At 32.2% G+C, this 19,353-nt stretch overlaps 1 protein-coding gene and 1 long non-coding RNA gene across 6 annotated transcripts; both read right to left on the bottom strand.

Annotated features, from left to right (window-relative positions):
- Nucleotides 1-5,653: 5,653 nt before the first annotated feature.
- On the bottom strand, nucleotides 5,654-6,650 carry LOC136062057 (uncharacterized). The gene is made up of 2 exons (XR_010623881.1): nucleotides 5,964-6,650; nucleotides 5,654-5,877 (listed from the first exon to the last, which is right to left on the bottom strand). It is a non-coding gene; the product is annotated as an uncharacterized LOC136062057 (long non-coding RNA).
- Nucleotides 6,651-9,630: 2,980 nt separating this feature from the next.
- On the bottom strand, nucleotides 9,631-18,578 carry LOC111993378 (probable WRKY transcription factor 3). 5 transcript variants are annotated; one of them, XR_002880970.2, is made up of 5 exons: nucleotides 14,635-14,974; nucleotides 11,418-12,118; nucleotides 11,160-11,318; nucleotides 9,941-10,293; nucleotides 9,631-9,854 (listed from the first exon to the last, which is right to left on the bottom strand). XR_002880970.2 is itself a non-coding variant. In XM_065760657.1 (5 exons), exons 1-5 carry the CDS (start codon nucleotides 18,437-18,439, stop codon nucleotides 10,011-10,013), a joined length of 1,650 nt encoding a protein of 549 aa, XP_065616729.1. In that variant the 5' UTR covers nucleotides 18,440-18,578; the 3' UTR covers nucleotides 9,631-10,010. The 5 variants fall into 5 exon arrangements, 4 of the variants coding, with proteins under 4 accessions (XP_065616729.1, XP_023880982.2, XP_065616728.1 ...); XM_065760657.1 differs by adding an exon at nucleotides 18,259-18,578 and having other exon boundaries at nucleotides 9,631-10,293; nucleotides 14,635-14,960; XM_024025214.2 differs by having other exon boundaries at nucleotides 9,631-10,293.
- Between the last annotated feature and the right edge of the window lie 775 nt (nucleotides 18,579-19,353).

Raw genomic sequence — 19,353 nt, 5'->3', positions numbered from 1 at the left:
TGTTTAGCATGAAAAGCATGGTCCGTTGTCTGTGAACAAGTGAACAAATGGCCCCTCTTCATAAATGGTGCATGTGTGCATATTTAAATATATAATAACTTTAGGTATACAATATACAATATTCTTTATAACGTTTTTTTATATTGTTGACATGATCAGTTGCAATTGATTCATAATTAAATTGTCTCAGTAGTGGATCCAGGTAAACAAAGTGATGTTTCAATCACAAAAATAAGTCATGTCGACAGTTGTAAAAAATATTTACGTCCCTAACATGATTCTTAAAGTTAATTTTTTTTATAATTCAATATTTGAGTGATGGAATATTTGAACTTTGAATATCTCTATTGTAAACACTAAAAAATACAATTTCTGCTACAAGACTCTTAAATATAAACACAAGACAATACAAGATTACTTTAATAAGCATTAATGCAAAGTTATAAAGTGGGGGTCCTTGGAATAGGAATATGGTGAGTCCACCAAATTTGAAGACAATGGTTAGGTGGTTTTAGGCTGTGATTAGGCATTGTATTATTATAGTTGAAGACTGGTTGAATCCGTGTGGTCTTAGTGGTTAGGCAATAAGGGGATTTGGTATTGGTCAAGGTTGGTTTGTCCTTATCCCACCAACCAATTGAAGAAAGAATCAAATGAAGAAGCTATCATATATGTCTTATAAGTCATAGCAACTAGATTAGGTATTGAAATTTTAGACACTTATTTCATCACTTTCAAACTAATTTAAGTTCCCACGATCTGTTTGTTTCGATGAAAAACCTTCTATAAAGATAGTTTTTCACATTTTCCGGCATTTGGTAGTACAAAAAAAAATTGGTAAATGAAAAACTATCTTTAATTAGTCAATGGAAAACCCTAACGAAAATAAGACTTATTTTCTATAGGTTGTTTTCCAGAAAAAAAATATTCGGAAAACAATCTCTCTCTTATGCACTTCATCACTCCTATAAATAATTCTATTCTTTTGTGCGCAGGAAAGAAAAATTAATTTCACACTAGGTTGGTCATAGAGCAAAGCTTGTTCAGCAATGGCTGTAACGTCCTTGCTTCCATAGTAATCATAGCTGGCTTTGAACTGGTAACCTTTATCATCACTGGGTGGGAAAATTTTGGGTGCAAAATAAACAATTGCACTTCGAAAAATTTGGGTTCCAGTCTTCCAGAATTAGAATATTCCTTTATAAGATTGTCACGCCACTCCTTAAAGAGCAACCAGAGGTTTGGCATGAAATTTGATAAGTGAAGTAGGTTGTAGGGATTAAATCTTAAGGGAATTTTTCAGCTTTAGATGAACGCCAATAACCACCTTCGGTAACAGGACAAGATGATGAGGTATTTTTGAGTGGCTTAGCCATTGAACGGAATAGGCTGCAGATGGTGAAGTTGGCTTCGCTCTATGACCACCCAAGTAACATCTGTCTCTTTTTTGTGCGAATGTCTATATATATATATATATACAATTTTGTTGAGAATCAACTTTTTATTTATATTGATTACATTAATTGGGTTTACACAATACACATGATATATGTTTTATATTATACAAGAAAAGTTATAAAAATTTTGTGCATACCAAATACCAAACAAGAAAAAACAATCTCAAGCATCTCTCAAAAAAAAAAAAAAATCTCAAGCTTATTTTCAAGGTCATTACCAAACACTGAAAAATGAGATAGTTTTTCAGAAAATACTTTTTAGAAAATGATCTATTTTCTAAAAAATATTAATGCTGAAACAAATAGAGCGTATATATGTGTGAAATTTCCTCCTGAAGACTTAAACTCCAATCCTTGCCCTCACATCCCACAAACACTTATACTTGTAGAGTAACCATCGTACCAAGGGTATACGATAGTTAATAGGAAAAGACCTTTAACTTTGGTGTAGATGTTAAAATTTATTTATTATTTTATGTAACAGTTACATGCAATATCACTCTTATATAAATATAGAATTCATTGCATGTGAGAGGAATATTGTATATAATTTATTACTATTACCCTTACTATTTCGGCTAAAAGTTGAACAAAATTCGGTCCATATTTTCAAGCCAGAATATGCATTCAGACTTTATGTTGACTGTGTTCTTGTAAGGGTATGAGCCCAATTTTGTGGAATTTTTTTTTCCAATCTGTTGAAATTTCTCATCTCTTCTTTCTTTGGCTTCTTCAATAGTATGTTACTCTCACACTTGAGAAATTCTAATCTAATGATTGCATGGATCGAACAATTGTCAACGACTCACTTTCCACTATAAGACTCTATACACTAGTTGCAAAGCCCTTAGGAGACACAGTGAATAATATGCATTCAGACTTTATGTTGACTGTGTTCTTGTAAGGGTATGAGCCCAATTTTGTGGAATTTTTTTTTCCAATCTGTTGAAATTTCTCATCTCTTCTTTCTTTGGCTTCTTCAATAGTATGTTACTCTCACACTTGAGAAATTCTAATCTAATGATTGCATGGATCGAACAATTGTCAACGACTCACTTTCCACTATAAGACTCTATACACTAGTTGCAAAGCCCTTAGGAGACACAGTGAAACTTTTTTTGTTATCATTTTCTTTGTGTACATTAAATCAACTTAGTCAACTTTATTCTTCTCCCAAAAAAAAAACTTAGTCAAATTTATGCAAAACATCCTAATTAATTTCTCTTGGTGCACTTCTTTTCTTTCTGTATTTTAGGTATGCAATCGATTGAATTAATTACCAATAATTCAGCATAGACCCTTTCATTACACAATCACTAAAATATCTTATTTTATTTATTATTATTATAAAAGAAATCCCCAAATATCTAAGTATTAACATTTATGGCTCAGAGGTGGATGTGTGGTTATGATTTAGAGAAGAAAAAAAAAAAATTATACATATAAATATAATTTGTGGAAGATGCAGTTAGTTTTTACATTGCTAATAAAAATGATAAAAAATTTAATAAACTTTGTTACACAAAAGACAAAAAAAAAAATTAATGAATTTTACTCCTAGTACAATTCTATATATAAAATTAATGAATCACACTTAGTAAACTTGATGGACTAGACAAAGCCACTTGTAGAAATTTTTTTATGTGTCAAGTTTTTTTCTTGGATAGCCAACTTGAGACATACATCCATGACATGCAGTCCACTAAAGAGTTTTTAGCAGTTAAAAGAATTGGATAGCTTGCTAAAAAGATGGTAAAAATGAAAAAGAATGTTTCATATCCATTGGTTTACTCATTAGTGACTTTGGCATTGATCTTACCAGTTACAATAGCTACTGTTGAAAGAACTTTTTCAGTAATGAACATAATTAAAAATCAATTTACGCAATCATTTTTTTTTTAATGGATGTTCTTAAATCATGTTCAAGTTCGAAACTACTCTAATCTTTAGTTATTCGTGCTACATGGTTATTAGTGAATTTGTTTTTTGGTCTCATTATTGGCCTACAGTGATTCTAATGCACTTTTACAAATCACCCATGTTTATAGGGCAGATTTATTTATAGAGCTTAGGAAATTCACCTTAAATTTTTCAATATTATAATTCTAAATTCTCAAAGGTAAAGCACTTATTTCATGATTTGTCATTGACTCTAGTCTATCTCTGAAATGTCAATTAAGTGCATGTTTGTTTCCGTTTTTTGAACCCAAAAAAAAAAAAAGGTGAATGCGAGTAGAAAAGATAAATTCGGGGCTTTGAAATAAGATAGAGAGAGAAAAGAGCGATCAGATCAAAGGGTGTTGTGTTTGTGTTTATGTGTGTTTGGTTTGGTGGCCATGCACTGTCAAGTTTGTAAATGGAGAATTTTGCACTACAATTAGTCGAATTCTCGCATGATGTGCGGTGCATTTTGTTAATTTCATCTAATATTTCAATAATATTAACAAACTAGTGGTACTCTTTCTCATTGGCTCATCCCTTATATGGCATGAAGAGGGAGACTTTCTTTTCCATGTGGGACAACAAAATTGTCTAGGTTACAACATGGTCTAGCCCTTTGCCTTGAAGCAAAAATTGTCCCCACAGTTCTATTTTATAGAAAAAATAGAAAGATAATAAGAGTGGTGTAATAATTTGATCATGCTATGTGTTTACAAAACAACAAAATTGCCTATGTTATAACATAATCTAGCCCTTGGCCTTGAAGCAAAAATTATCCCCACAGTTCTATTTTATAGACAAAATAGAAAGATAATAAGAGTGGTGTAATAATTTGATCATACTATGTGTTTACAAATTTGAAAATTCCGTAATGTTTTAATTGATATAGACAGGCTTGTTTCATGCCTACTAAAATAAAAATGTAAATATCATTTTGATAAATAAAAATATTATTCAATAATTATTTTGAAAAGCTAATGTGGACCTCACCACATCAACACTTCCCACAGAGTTTGTAAGATTATTTGGGTCTCCAGCATTTACACTTTTTTTTTAAAAAAAAAGGGACATTTTCTTCTTTTAATAAAACACTATTAATGTTTTAGTTTTCTCTCTCTTATTTATTTTTTCCTTAATTTTTGAGTTGAAAAGTATGAAATTTTATTTTATTTGGATCAAACTCTTTAGTTTTGGGCTAAAAAATACAAACAAAATAGACATTAGAAATTAAAAATACAAACCCTTAAAATTCAAGTTTCAATAATATAGGCATTATACTTACATTTGCAAAGAAAAAAAAATCTACAATTCTAAACAATAATTTAAACTTACTGTAATATGGAATGTGGGTGAACTTAAAAATATATATATATATATATTTGATATTAGTAAACCGATTATGGTATATTTAAAAAAAAAAATCCTTTAATAATGTCTTCTCCATTTACATATAACAATATTATAATTATGTAATTTATTTTTTTTTTATAAAATTAAGTTTTTCATATATATATATATATATATATCACTATATATTGTTGCTAAATGCAAAATACATTATTCCAAACTTATAAAAATAGAAAATTAAATAATCATGCACTATTTAACCTACAAATTTTACATTATATTCTTATAAAATAATTATATTACATTTTACCATGGATCACGTGCATTTCCGATCAGTAATAATAATAATAATAATACCACCTCCTTGTTATCAGACTCTGCACCACATATTTTACTATCATCTCTTCTCTCACCAGCTTAAGGTCTCATATGATGCAAATGCCATATACCATAAATGAAATAATGACAATTTTTTTATTAAAAAAAAATCATATTCAAACAATTGCAAAGAGATATAGTTAATTGTAACATCCAAGGATTTCGTATTGGTTAAATGTGATGAAGCTAGGCCTCCTGTTGATCCTTGAATCAGCCCAAAAATAAGATTTATGCATCATATGGTAAAAGATATGCAAGATTATGCTGCTGCAGGGACTCGCCTTATTGCCTGAAATTAAGCTGGGAGGAGATGAAGAAAAACGTATTGCAAATTCAGTCTTATAAGTCCTCTGTGCACTGCACTCCATTAACTATTCTACAATTTCATCTTATCCAGTCAATTTAGAAATGAAAAGATTGGAGACCATGTAGATCAAAGGGAACACCAAACAGACCTACAAACTCACAACAAACAGGAAGCAGAGCAAATTTAAGGACACAGACACCAAAATTTTAAAAAATCAAAGAGAGAAAAAAATCCTTGAACATTCATTCATTAAAATATCAATAATGCACAGGCAACTATATGGAAGAAAAATACTTATATTTTCATGTACAAAAGAATGCACGGAAATATAGAATTGCAATAGAATACTGCTGCTTACACTAGTTTACATACAACAATTACAGCCTCAACCCAAGCAAGTCTTGTCTTCAACCGATTTCTCCTTCTTCTTTCCATTATCCTCTCTTTCTATATGGCAGTTGGAAAGGTGGACCTTCATCAAAATTAAGGCCTCAAGAGTGTGAAAAATCAGATCTAAATAAAAGATAACTTACAGCTTTTGCCTGAGAATGGCAAAATTTCATGTCATTTGTCGCCCACTGCTCTCCATGTTCACAACAGAAACTAAGTTATCTGTTCTTCTTTCAATCGTAAACGTGCTATAGGCTGTTGTTCATTGTTCCCAAGACCCATATTGTTAATTAAGGAATGCTTCTCAGGCAGAACTTTGTCTGGTTTTGACTGTGATGCAATGCTGTTGGCTGTGTTGTGGCTGCTAGTTTTAGCAGCTGGTATGTCATGATTATGTTTGCCCTCATATGTTGTAATGACAGCTTTAGGATCTGATGAAGCCCTCTCAACGTGTTTGCGGACGTTGCATCCTACAGTTGTGCATTTATAATAGCTTCTGCAGATCAGAAAAAAGATGCATGAGGAATTTCTGGATAAACAATCCAGGCAGCAAGGAAATAACACAATCATTAAGGATAAATTAATTAGGTACAACAGAAACACACTTCACATCAACCGAATACAAAAAAGCAACTAAAGAGCTCTCATGAAACAAAAACTAAATACTCTAGAAAAATCCAAATTGTTGTTTTCCTACCAATTTAGGTAAATGATTCGGTTGAGACATTGATCTGAGTCCCTCAGGATGAGGTGATGCACATAGTTTGCAGTTTACACATACATCAATGGGGATTAAACTCAAATGGGCCAGGAATAAATACCCTAGTGTACACAACAATAACCAAGCCTTATTCTCGANGAATAGGAGATCAGGTGATGAATGATTGCTTAGTCACATATATTGAGAAAGATATATTCAAGACTATTGAGTGTGAATAAATTATGCAGCGGTTTCAAAATATAAAAAATCGCCAAGGCAATTGAGTAAAATAAGCTAGATGTGAAAAAATAAATTTAATTTTACATTTTATGTTAAATTCTGTATAACAATTACGTAATCATATAGTTGTTTACTTATTTTGTTATTATACCGATTAATTTTTTACTTCCAATCTTGTCTTTAATCTTGCCCCCCCTGACCTAAATTCCTGGCTCGCCACTGGTTTGTTATACAGTTTGGTTGAAGGTATCATCTATGTATTTGATATAATTATTTTTAAAGGTAGACGACTAGATGATTTTATTACAAATGGCTCCAAAAAAAAAATCCTAATGTAATGGAAAATTTTTTTTTTTTTTTGAGAATATATGCAATGGAAACTTAGTTGCGAAGGTATTACTATTAATCTATTATATACTAATATATAGTATAATAAGGAACAAATAAAATATTTAATAAAGTTACCATGGAATCAAGAAGATAAGTTTTAAGTTCACAATTAAAATCGTGTTAATCAACATTCAATGAACATGGCCTCAGAATCGAAAGTGCCATTCTACACGTTTAAGAATACGAGCCACGTGTGATTAAAATACTACAACTAGAGTATAATTATAATCATAATCTAATTAAAAGTGATTCTAAAAAAAACAATCTAATTAAAAGAAAACAATCATGATTAATGAGTGAACAGTCTCTAATTCTAAACTTCTGTTTTCATAAATGTAGACACATGGGAGGAAGACCAGGAGTATTATACACAAAGTTATATACCTTATTGAAAGTTGTTCCAATTGGATCAAGAAGTTTTTATAATCTCTATTCAAAACAAATTATTCAAAGCTCATAGCATCAACATTAATAACACCAATATAAAAATTCATTTAGTTATTATATTATAAGAAAACAAATGAATGTAATTGGGGCAAGGTAAAATTACAAAATCTTTGTATTGATTGGTATGGTACAAAATTGATAACTTTGAGTGACATAGTTGTATTAAAATAAAACTATGTTATAATGTCATTTACCTATGCAATATCTCAAGTGAAATAAGCACAAAAGCAAAGGAAGAAACAAAAAACTAAAATTTATAAAACTATATGTTTGGGATGTTCTTATTAATGAAAATATAAGGATAAAATGCTTAAGATGATTAGGTCGTGTGCAAATAACAATGATTTTGATTCAATTCAAGTGAACGAAAGCATTGTGAGAATAGGATAGAACGGAAAAAGAACAAACATGACGATCTTAGTTAGAAGACTAAGGTATTTAGGTTTGAACAATACTAAAACTTATTTATTGCGTTTTTTTTTTTTTTCTTTTTTAGAGAAAAAAGTTATTACATAAATAGTTTTAAAAACTCCTTAAAGTATTTCATATGGTAACATATTAAAGAGAGATTTGTAAAATGAACCATGAAAATGAAATACCTCCATTTAAAATAGAAACAAAAATCCTTTCCATTCAAAATAGAATAATCTTTTTCTCAAAAAAAAGAAAAGAAAAGAAAGAATAATCTATTTAAAGAGCCAAAAATCAAAGTGATCTTATTATTATAAAGCAAAACAAATTTCTACCTAAAACAGAGAGAGATTTAAAAGGAGCGCGTAAACTAAGCAAATAGACAAATAGGATACCATATAAGCGGAGACTTTCTTTTGTGTTTGTGTGTCTCTGCGTGCCTTTCTCTCTCTTGTTCTCTCTTCATTTTCATTTCTCTCTGGAATTTGTTACCACTTCTCCATTGACTTTTTCACACAGACAGAGAGGAAAACAGAGTAATAAAAAAAACAGAGAGGAATCCGAGTTCCTGAGTTGGAACGACGATTCCTCTATCATTCACGTATGAATTACCACCTTCTTCATTTACGTCAGGTGTCTCTCTGTTTCTTTTTATCTTTTTCAATATATACATACGTATATTGGCAATGATGCAAAAAGAGAATCAGATAGAAATGTATTTGTATAGAAAGTTATGTTTTTCAAAGTTTGCTGACGTTTTTAAGTTAAAATGAAATTTTGCATTCAGGTTTCATCGTTTTGTTTTCATTATGATTGGTTTTCATTCTATTGTATGCATATTTTAAGGTTCTGTTATAAAATTAAGTTTTTCATATATATATATATATATATATCACTATATATTGTTGCTAAATGCAAAATACATTATTCCAAACTTATAAAAATAGAAAATTAAATAATCATGCACTATTTAACCTACAAATTTTACATTATATTCTTATAAAATAATTATATTACATTTTACCATGGATCACGTGCATTTCCGATCAGTAATAATAATAATAATAATACCACCTCCTTGTTATCAGACTCTGCACCACATATTTTACTATCATCTCTTCTCTCACCAGCTTAAGGTCTCATATGATGCAAATGCCATATACCATAAATGAAATAATGACAATTTTTTTATTAAAAAAAAATCATATTCAAACAATTGCAAAGAGATATAGTTAATTGTAACATCCAAGGATTTCGTATTGGTTAAATGTGATGAAGCTAGGCCTCCTGTTGATCCTTGAATCAGCCCAAAAATAAGATTTATGCATCATATGGTAAAAGATATGCAAGATTATGCTGCTGCAGGGACTCGCCTTATTGCCTGAAATTAAGCTGGGAGGAGATGAAGAAAAACGTATTGCAAATTCAGTCTTATAAGTCCTCTGTGCACTGCACTCCATTAACTATTCTACAATTTCATCTTATCCAGTCAATTTAGAAATGAAAAGATTGGAGACCATGTAGATCAAAGGGAACACCAAACAGACCTACAAACTCACAACAAACAGGAAGCAGAGCAAATTTAAGGACACAGACACCAAAATTTTAAAAAATCAAAGAGAGAAAAAAATCCTTGAACATTCATTCATTAAAATATCAATAATGCACAGGCAACTATATGGAAGAAAAATACTTATATTTTCATGTACAAAAGAATGCACGGAAATATAGAATTGCAATAGAATACTGCTGCTTACACTAGTTTACATACAACAATTACAGCCTCAACCCAAGCAAGTCTTGTCTTCAACCGATTTCTCCTTCTTCTTTCCATTATCCTCTCTTTCTATATGGCAGTTGGAAAGGTGGACCTTCATCAAAATTAAGGCCTCAAGAGTGTGAAAAATCAGATCTAAATAAAAGATAACTTACAGCTTTTGCCTGAGAATGGCAAAATTTCATGTCATTTGTCGCCCACTGCTCTCCATGTTCACAACAGAAACTAAGTTATCTGTTCTTCTTTCAATCGTAAACGTGCTATAGGCTGTTGTTCATTGTTCCCAAGACCCATATTGTTAATTAAGGAATGCTTCTCAGGCAGAACTTTGTCTGGTTTTGACTGTGATGCAATGCTGTTGGCTGTGTTGTGGCTGCTAGTTTTAGCAGCTGGTATGTCATGATTATGTTTGCCCTCATATGTTGTAATGACAGCTTTAGGATCTGATGAAGCCCTCTCAACGTGTTTGCGGACGTTGCATCCTACAGTTGTGCATTTATAATAGCTTCTGCAGATCAGAAAAAAGATGCATGAGGAATTTCTGGATAAACAATCCAGGCAGCAAGGAAATAACACAATCATTAAGGATAAATTAATTAGGTACAACAGAAACACACTTCACATCAACCGAATACAAAAAAGCAACTAAAGAGCTCTCATGAAACAAAAACTAAATACTCTAGAAAAATCCAAATTGTTGTTTTCCTACCAATTTAGGTAAATGATTCGGTTGAGACATTGATCTGAGTCCCTCAGGATGAGGTGATGCACATAGTTTGCAGTTTACACATACATCAATGGGGATTAAACTCAAATGGGCCAGGAATAAATACCCTAGTGTACACAACAATAACCAAGCCTTATTCTCGACTCCCAAAAAATTTTGGGTTAGCTATGGATCCTCAACCCACACACGCACACTAAACAAGCATGAATAATAACAGTAATACAAACTTATGGCTAAGAGTTCTGAAATGTTAGGGAGTGGAGTTTAAGAAAGCAATCATAAGATCTCTCCCTCTCCCTCACCCCCAACCACCCCTAACTCCCTCTCTTTTCCCCTTCCTATTACTGGCAGTCCCACATATTCCTTCTTTCTCTACCTATTTTTTTTAAGAAAGCAATCATAAGAGTTGATGAAAGAGAGGAACAGTGATATAAACTTGTGGCTGAGTTTTTGGAAGTGTTAGGGGGTGGCTGAAAGCTTGAATAAATTATAAAAACCATTTTTTTCTCATTGACAATTTTTAACAGAACATCTATATTATCAATTTATAATCATCTTCAGAAGGATGGTGTGCACAGATCTTAGAATCAGCAAACACTGGAGTTCTATCAAGAGATAGCAATTAAAGATAAGACAAGTAATATTACCTTGGATAAGGATTTCCTTTGACAACTTTCTGTCCATATTTGCGCCACCTATACCCATCATCTAAAAGATCCACTTCACTAGTTGTCTGCACAATGATCCTAGGCTCTGTGACAGTCCTATGTGAAGAAGCTGCCTCTGAAACCCTGACCTCTGTACTCCTGCACAAGGAACAAAGATCGTTTAGAAATTAAAACAATTGCCATTTGGGCAGAAGCAGATCGATATTTAGATTTTTAAAGAGAGAGAGTTAGACTTACTGTCTCTTTGCTTCAGGTTCATCTTCATCTTTTTCATCTACTCCAGTTTCAGCATCACCGACTTCCTCGCTGTCACTCGTACCAGATAAGTGCTCAGGTGTAGCTTGGCTCGATTCCTGATCCTTCTTTGACATTAAATAAAGACCTGTCCCTTCTTTCAATTTGTTCAAATTCCCACTTTGAACTTGGCTAGCAAAGTCTGGATTTCCCTGATTAGAATTTCCAGTATCTTTTGCACGCTTTTGAGGTGGTTGATGGTTGTGCTGCCCCTTGTAAATTATTTCAGTTACTTGGCCATCAAGAGAGCGCTCAACCTTTTTCTTGACGGGACAACCTGAAAATGTGCATTTGTAATAGCTTCGAGGAAATTCACTACCTTTCACTTGCTTCTGCCCATATTTCCGCCAGTTGTAGCCATCATCAGCAGGCTTATCAACAGCAAATGTAGAAGGTTGGGATCTCTGATCAAAATGAGAGAAATCAGATGATTGATTCGCAACACCAGAGTCTGGTATTGAAGGTGGCACCTGCTGATGTGCAGTTGTATTGGTAGTAAAGGCTGGAAGCTGTGTTAATGATGTAGCAGGCGCTGCTGATAATGAAGATGAATAATCAGCTTGAATATGCACATGGGTATGAGCTTGTGCAGCCTGAGCTGTGACCTGAGCCAGAGCTTGCTGGTGTGTCATCCCAAAGGGTCCCTACTCGTCTCATGAATCACAAAAATAAGAAGCCACTACGAGAATGAGTTTTGACTTCTAAATAGTAATATATTTGGAATGATTGGAGGTTATAAAGCACAATCTAAGAAGCACATACTTCAAAATGGCCAAAGGAACTTGTATTTGAAAGTATCTAGTATGGAGGTGTATTGGATAGGTATCCAAAAATAAGAAAATTCTCCTTCTTCTTTTTTTCCACAATAAAGTTGGGATACAGCTTAGGATATGCTTGGATATGGGATGACTACATTTGGGGATGAAAAGTGAACTTTCTAAAGGACAAAAAGGAAAAAGTAATCCAAAAGTAGAATACAAGATCTAGTATGTTAGACAGCTAAAAAACCTTCAAATTTCTACAACTATCAGGCATGGATCATGGGCCATGTGTTCTTTTTAAATTTATAAATTTTAAATTAGCTTGATTATCTTATGTCTTTTTTATTGATGAGTTACACAAGCAGCCAGGGGCAATTTTTATACCTTTTGATCTTCATTTATCTTTTAAACTAAAAATTAGCAGAATACATGCTTTAAAAATTATATATTAATTAATTAATGTGTCCCTATAAGAATGTATCCTCGATATTTCCAAAAATGCAGTATCATTATATCTGTATCATGTTTTACCTTTATACCATATCCATGCCGGTTCTTTATACAACAAATTAAACAGCTTCGTCATGAAAAAGTTTTTATTTTTTTATTTTTATGAAAAATAGATTTATCCTCATTCAAAATGCATTAATATAAGGGTTTTACTAACGTATGCCCTTAGGCATACATTAGTAAACCATTTTAGGAAACTTTTTATGGGAAAATGAAAAAGTGACTAACTTTTTTAACTGCTTTTTCAATTTCCCATAATAAGTTTCCTAAAATGGACCAGACCCTTAATATAAACCATACAAACCTCTTACACATGAATAACTTCACAAACATTCATTTGAATTCATATGTTCTTCTTTTTGGGTAAGGGTTAGGCATTGATGATTCTAAAGAAAAGATCTTAATACTTAGAAAGCAAAATCAATATAAGCCTAACCATCACTCATAGTCTCAAATATCAGAAGAATATATTGGAAGTTAGCCTCGTCAGCTTAAGTTGAAGTGCTTATCTTGGGAGTTGAAAAAAAATCACAAAGAGATAACTTAGGTTCATCTACTAGGAAAAAAAAAATTATACCATTCACTAAATTAATGAACATGTTTGTTACCTAAGAATTCAAATTCTATTCAGATTCCATATCAAATCCTCCGATGTACAACTTCAATAGGATCTTTGCACAGAATGAAAGGCTATGGTAAAGTAGCAAAATTAGGATTTCAAGGACATATTAGAGATCCCCATTACAATGTCACATATGCATACGAAGCAAAAACAAAATAATCCAATTTTAATTTGGACATGGAAATATGACTCCAACATCTGTTAGAGTTATACATTGCAGCGCATTCAGTCCTGAAGTTCATTCAGTGCAACTGTTTTACAGCACGTGTTAAAGGTGCTTAAGTTAGCAGCACATGCTAAAAGTTGCTTAGGCAATAGGCAATAACCGTTTCAGTTATGCACGAGTAATTATCAGAGTCTAGCAGAAATTTTTAGATGATTAATTAGGCTAATCAGTTATAGGATTGGTTCAATCAGTTCACAGACTTTTGTGTATAAATAGGCCTTTTGAGCCTCTGAAGCAATTAATTCTGAGTTTTCTTTTTCTTTCTTTGGGTAAAAGCTGAGCTTTAATTCAATTCCTTCTAAATTCTCTCTTTCTCTCCGTTCATCTTCTACAACTTGTCAAGGTATTAGAGCTAGAATATGGCCGGCTACAAAGTGATTTCAATCAACACAATGGACCAAAAATTGTCAGACTGACTCAATGAAAAAATGGTCACAAAAACTAACTATTTTTGGATTCCTTCCATCTTCCTCTAGCAAATTTGGGTAAACTACACTCCTAACTATTCATAGTTTAAATAAGGACATAACTTGAGTTCAGTGCTCCAATGCATTGGACCCGATACGATGTAGACACGTGTTCACATCGTGTCAGGTCCAGTGCACAAGAACATTGAACCCAAGCTTTTACCCTTCAAATAAAGGGTTCAGATTTTTCCACCTCATAATTATTTAAACAAATTTTGATTATCACACCACTATTTTGATTTTCCAGTTTAAGATGTTGATGATGTGACAAAATCTGAACCATTCATTTAATTATGAATGGATAGGATTTTATGAACTGATTAACGAATTCATTATCCTAGACAATAATATATATAATAATAAAAATCCAATCCATTTCCCAAGATATCAAATTCCAAGAAGTTCAAATTTTCTCGGCAAACAAACAGGAAAAAGTAACAAACATACTAAAAAAGTACAAAAACCATTTCTACAAAATCAAATAACTTTCCCAAACTACCCTACCGAAAGTAAACTAAATTACACAAACTGCCACAAAAAAAAAAAAAAAAAATCTCAAAACACTGAGAATTACCTGACCCGGCGAGTCAAGGAAGCCAGCGGGGCTGAGTCCCGGCGGAACTGTGAAAATCGACGACGGCGATATCGCCAAACCCGTCGGCCGGTTCTGCTGAAACCGGAACTCTTCCTCTCCACCGCCGCCGGAGAAGGACTTGTCATCGTCTTTTCCACCGCTGCCACCACCTCCAACATCTTCGACAGCCGTAGGAGGCGGCAAACTCGGCCGCTGAGTCGCCGGAGAAGTCATAGCTCCGGCGAGGAGCTGAGAGAAAGACTTGCAGTCATCGTTATCGTTGAAAAAGCTGGAAACAAGAGTCATGGGCCCCGGGCTAAAGCCCAGTCCACTAAGACCCAAACCCCGATGAAAATCAATAAGATGTTAGTCACATCAACATTTTGTAATGTTGTAAAATAGTTTATAGCTACGTTACTTTTTTTATTATTGAATTATTGTTTTTTTTTTAATAGCTAAAAGTCACAAAGTGAGGAAAGTAGATGGGTAAAAATTCAATCTATAATTATTTGAATATCTTATGGAAGTGTGTAATTTTAGGTAACCAGCCTCGTTTGCTTTTAAATGTGTACGAATAAAATTTATAAAAAGCATATTTTCTAAATACACTTATTTAACTCTCTATCTTTTGGATTAAAATCTTCTAAGATTTTAAGATATTACTTTTTGGGGCAAAACTTATGCAAACAATGCTATCTTTTTTTAAAATTATTGGTTAATCTAATCACATAATTGAATTTAACGAAAGAATATTACGTGTGCCATTTAAAGAGTTTTGTCATACTTTTTTCTTTCTAATTCTAAAACAAAGTGGGTGGACCATGCGTGCTAGTTTGATACGTGGGGCAAAGGGCTTGTAGTACTACTCCCTTCTCTTGATCTAGCTTTTCTTCTCCTTGGTAGTGAATCACCTACTCAAAAAAGAGTTAGGCTTGCACGCCCTATTTGAGACTACTAAGCATAAACATTCACCTATTAAGGATGTGGTTTTTTCTTTTTGTGGACAATGGACAAATGCAAAAAAAAAAAAAAAAAGGGGTGATATGAGGAACATTGGTAATGTGTCAATTGCTAATCTTCCTATGCTTAAGTTAGTAAGTATTATTTGTTCTAGGAACTAGTAGAGTTTTTTATTTTTTTAAATAATCTCAATGTGTGTACCTTGGTTTGATGTTTCCAAATCATTTTATGATAAAGAAGTAAAGAATTTGAGAAGAAGAAGTAAAGAACTTTATAGGCCATCAATTTTTAAATCTTTGTTGTAATAGTTTATAAGATATAACGATTGTAAATGTAGGCATGATTTTACATGATTAATATACGGGTTGATTGTTTTTTGGGAAAATCAAGCTGAAGTCATTCTCTCTCTTTCTTGACCTTTCCAAATTGAACTGTATCTATTAAAAAAAAGCTAAGCAAGTGTTAGATGAAGTGAACTTGGTGTTGGCTATATGACTATATCAATATGGGTTAGTATTAACTATGAAAATCAGGTCATCAAAAAAAAAAAAAATTTAACTATGAAAATCAAATTTTACCACTGTTTTTAAACAAAAATTTGTGAAGGTAAGTTTTACAATGAACAAGAACTACTTAAAAATATTCATATCCAGCTAATTTTTTGTAGGCAATATATCAAAACCCCTTTGAACAAACATGGTTGCAGGCAGACAAGCAGATCTCAAGGACAAATCAATTACTATAAAAAGACATGTTGAGTTTAATAAATAAAATGGTGTGCTTCATTCCAAAATAGGGGTGTTAATTATATAAGTATGGAGCTCAATACCCTTATATTAAACAATCACAATCACAAAGTTCACACATGTCACAACTCAAAGGACCAGAAAATATCAGGTACTATTTTTTTGTCATTGTTGGGCAAACTATAAAAGCCAAAACTTGTGCCATGACTAAAGGCATAGTGGCCAAAATGTCTTTGTAAATATACATGGAAAAAAAAAAGCTATCTTGTTTTAATAATAAAAAAATAGGAATATGACAAATATTATTTGGACATAAATATAAAGGATCTTTATCACATTTCGTGTACAAAAAAAAATCAAGTAACACTATTTAAATAGACTAATCAAGAAGTTAGATCGAGGGGTGAGGATTTTGAGTGAGCAATGTCGTTTTCCTAGGATGGAAGGATGTGCTAAACAAGTAATAACCTCATAAGATTGGACCACTAGGTCTAGTACACGAATCCTTCATTTTTTTTTTTTTTAAAGGTTTTTTTTAGTTGTTGAAAATTTTAGAAAAAGACTATACGATATCATTTAATAGTAGGTTGACAATAAGAATGGAGCAAGTCTTAGGTCTAGCGTTCTTGTGCAATGGACATAATAGAATACAGACATATAACAAGTGTTAGACACGTGTAAGCGTCCTATTGATCGAGTCTAGTTTACAAGAGTACATGACTTGAGTCGTGTCTATAAGAATGTAGCAGATAAATGGAATGAACATGTTAACATTGTCATAACTCTTAGTAGAGTATTCACATTGGCTTATGCAAAAATTCATGTCTATTTTAGCATAAGAATCTACTTTTTCTATTTTACATATTCACTTTTTAAAACTCCTCACATCCGTTTATATATTTTACACTACATTTAATTAAAATATCAATTTTTCTTGATTTTTTTTAATTGTTTCTCTTTCTTCACACACAACAATCATTTTTCATTATTTTTCTTCATCCTCAGGATACGTAAAGAAATAATAAACAACTAAATGCAAAAATTATGTGATCACTATAATAAATTTGTAAATTTACATAATTATACACAGATTAATATGAATGCTATTTAACATTTAAAGGTATAAAATATAATTTTCAAGTGAATGATCTCCCAATTTAAATGATGTAAAGTACATTTAACCCAAAACAAAAATTATTACTTAAAAGATTAATGTGAGTATATCCAAAGTACATATGGTACCTGGGGAAAGTGGCAACAAAATAGGACCAAGATTTGGGTGTGTCTAGGACTAGGACCATCCTAAGTAAGCTGCCAAAAAAACAGTACCAACCAAATAAAAAGTAAAGGCAAGCTTTGATTCCCGTATCATCGTCGGCAAAATAGCAAGCACACAATGTATGTATCTCTTTAAAGAAGAAGACAGTACCAACGTGGTGTCTTTACACCGACACTTCTATTGTCTAGCCCAAACCACCCTCACAATGTTACACATTTTTGTGATTTAAATGGTTAGCAAGGTGTATAATATGCAAGGACAAAATGGTAAAGGATTATACTTAATTTTTAAATTGAGTTTAATACTAATATATATTTGTGTCATTGGGGCATGTAGCTGTCGACCCAAGTGGTAATTGCAATTTAAGTGCTCGGTTGTCCATTGATGGCAACGGATTATACTTAATTTTTAAATTGAGTTTAATACTAATATATATTTGTGTCATTGGGGTATGTAGCTGTCGACCCCAAGTGGTAATTGCAATTTAAGTGTTCGGTTGTCCATTGATGGCAACCTGCAGTGTTCGTGCTGTGCACGTTGGGTCACAGAGTCATTGTGTGGGCAAAGGAAAACGAGAGAGGGANAAGCCCAGTCCACTAAGACCCAAACCCGACCCACTACTATTCCCGCCACCGCCGCCGCCACCGTTGAATAACGTTTCTATTGAAGTTCGCGGCGGAAGAGTAATCGTGGGGCGTAACGAAGAAGAAGAAGAAGAAGAAGACGCCGTTAGTTTTAACGGTAAAGAAGTTGAAGAAGAAGAAGAAGAAGAAAACGACGTCGTTGACGGTAGTGGTGGCTCTGCTTCTCTCTCTCCCATTTGATTTTTTCCAACAAAAATAAAAGAAACCTCAAACAACAACTTTAAAATCTCAGAACTCTCTCATATCATATGTGTCTGTTTGTTTTTTTTTTTTGTGGGGAAAAGCTCTTTGCTTTTTTGGATCTGAATTTCAGCAAAAAGTCCACGCCGCAGGCCGCAGATACGGAAAAAAAAAATGCCATTTTATAATTTTTTTTTTATTTAATAAAAATTTAGTTGCAATCTTTTTTTTTTTTGAGAATCAATTTAGTTGCAATCTAATTGGTTGCAATCTAATTGGTTATTTAAAAAATGGACTTACTAGAAGGAAAAAATAAAAAAGGAGTGAGTGAAATGACTGATTAGTCCTCGGAGACTTAATGGGAAGGGAAAGTTGATGTGAAATTGCCATGTGTAGAAATGGTATGGCAGCATGAAGCGGGTGAGTTTATTGGTGATGAAGTCTATGATGTGGCAAAAATTATTGGTCAAGTTTTATATATATATATATATATATACTATATTAGTTGTATTTTTTTTTTAAATGGTCATAATAGCTTGTGAGTTGTCACTCTTTGCCTATTGTTTGAGTTTTTTTTTTTTTTTTTTTTTTTTTTTTTTTTTTTTTATGAATAATACTAAAAGTACAAACTATTTTATAAAATATTTTACAAACAGTTGATATGGTGAGTAAATATTAGTAAATGAAAAAGTGATATTAACAGTAGGCCTCGATGAAAATCAATAAGATGTTAGTCACATCAACATTTTGTAATGTTGTAAAATAGTTTATAGCTACGTTACTTTTTTTATTATTGAATTATTGTTTTTTTTTTAATAGCTAAAAGTCACAAAGTGAGGAAAGTAGATGGGTAAAAATTCAATCTATAATTATTTGAATATCTTATGGAAGTGTGTAATTTTAGGTAACC

The sequence above is a fragment of the Quercus suber genome, unplaced genomic scaffold (genome assembly GCF_002906115.3).
Source record: "Quercus suber isolate HL8 unplaced genomic scaffold, Cork oak 2.0 scaffold_376, whole genome shotgun sequence".
NCBI lineage: Eukaryota > Viridiplantae > Streptophyta > Magnoliopsida > Fagales > Fagaceae > Quercus > Quercus suber.
Note: the sequence above shows the minus strand (reverse complement) of the source record. Positions and strands in the feature narration are given on the sequence as shown.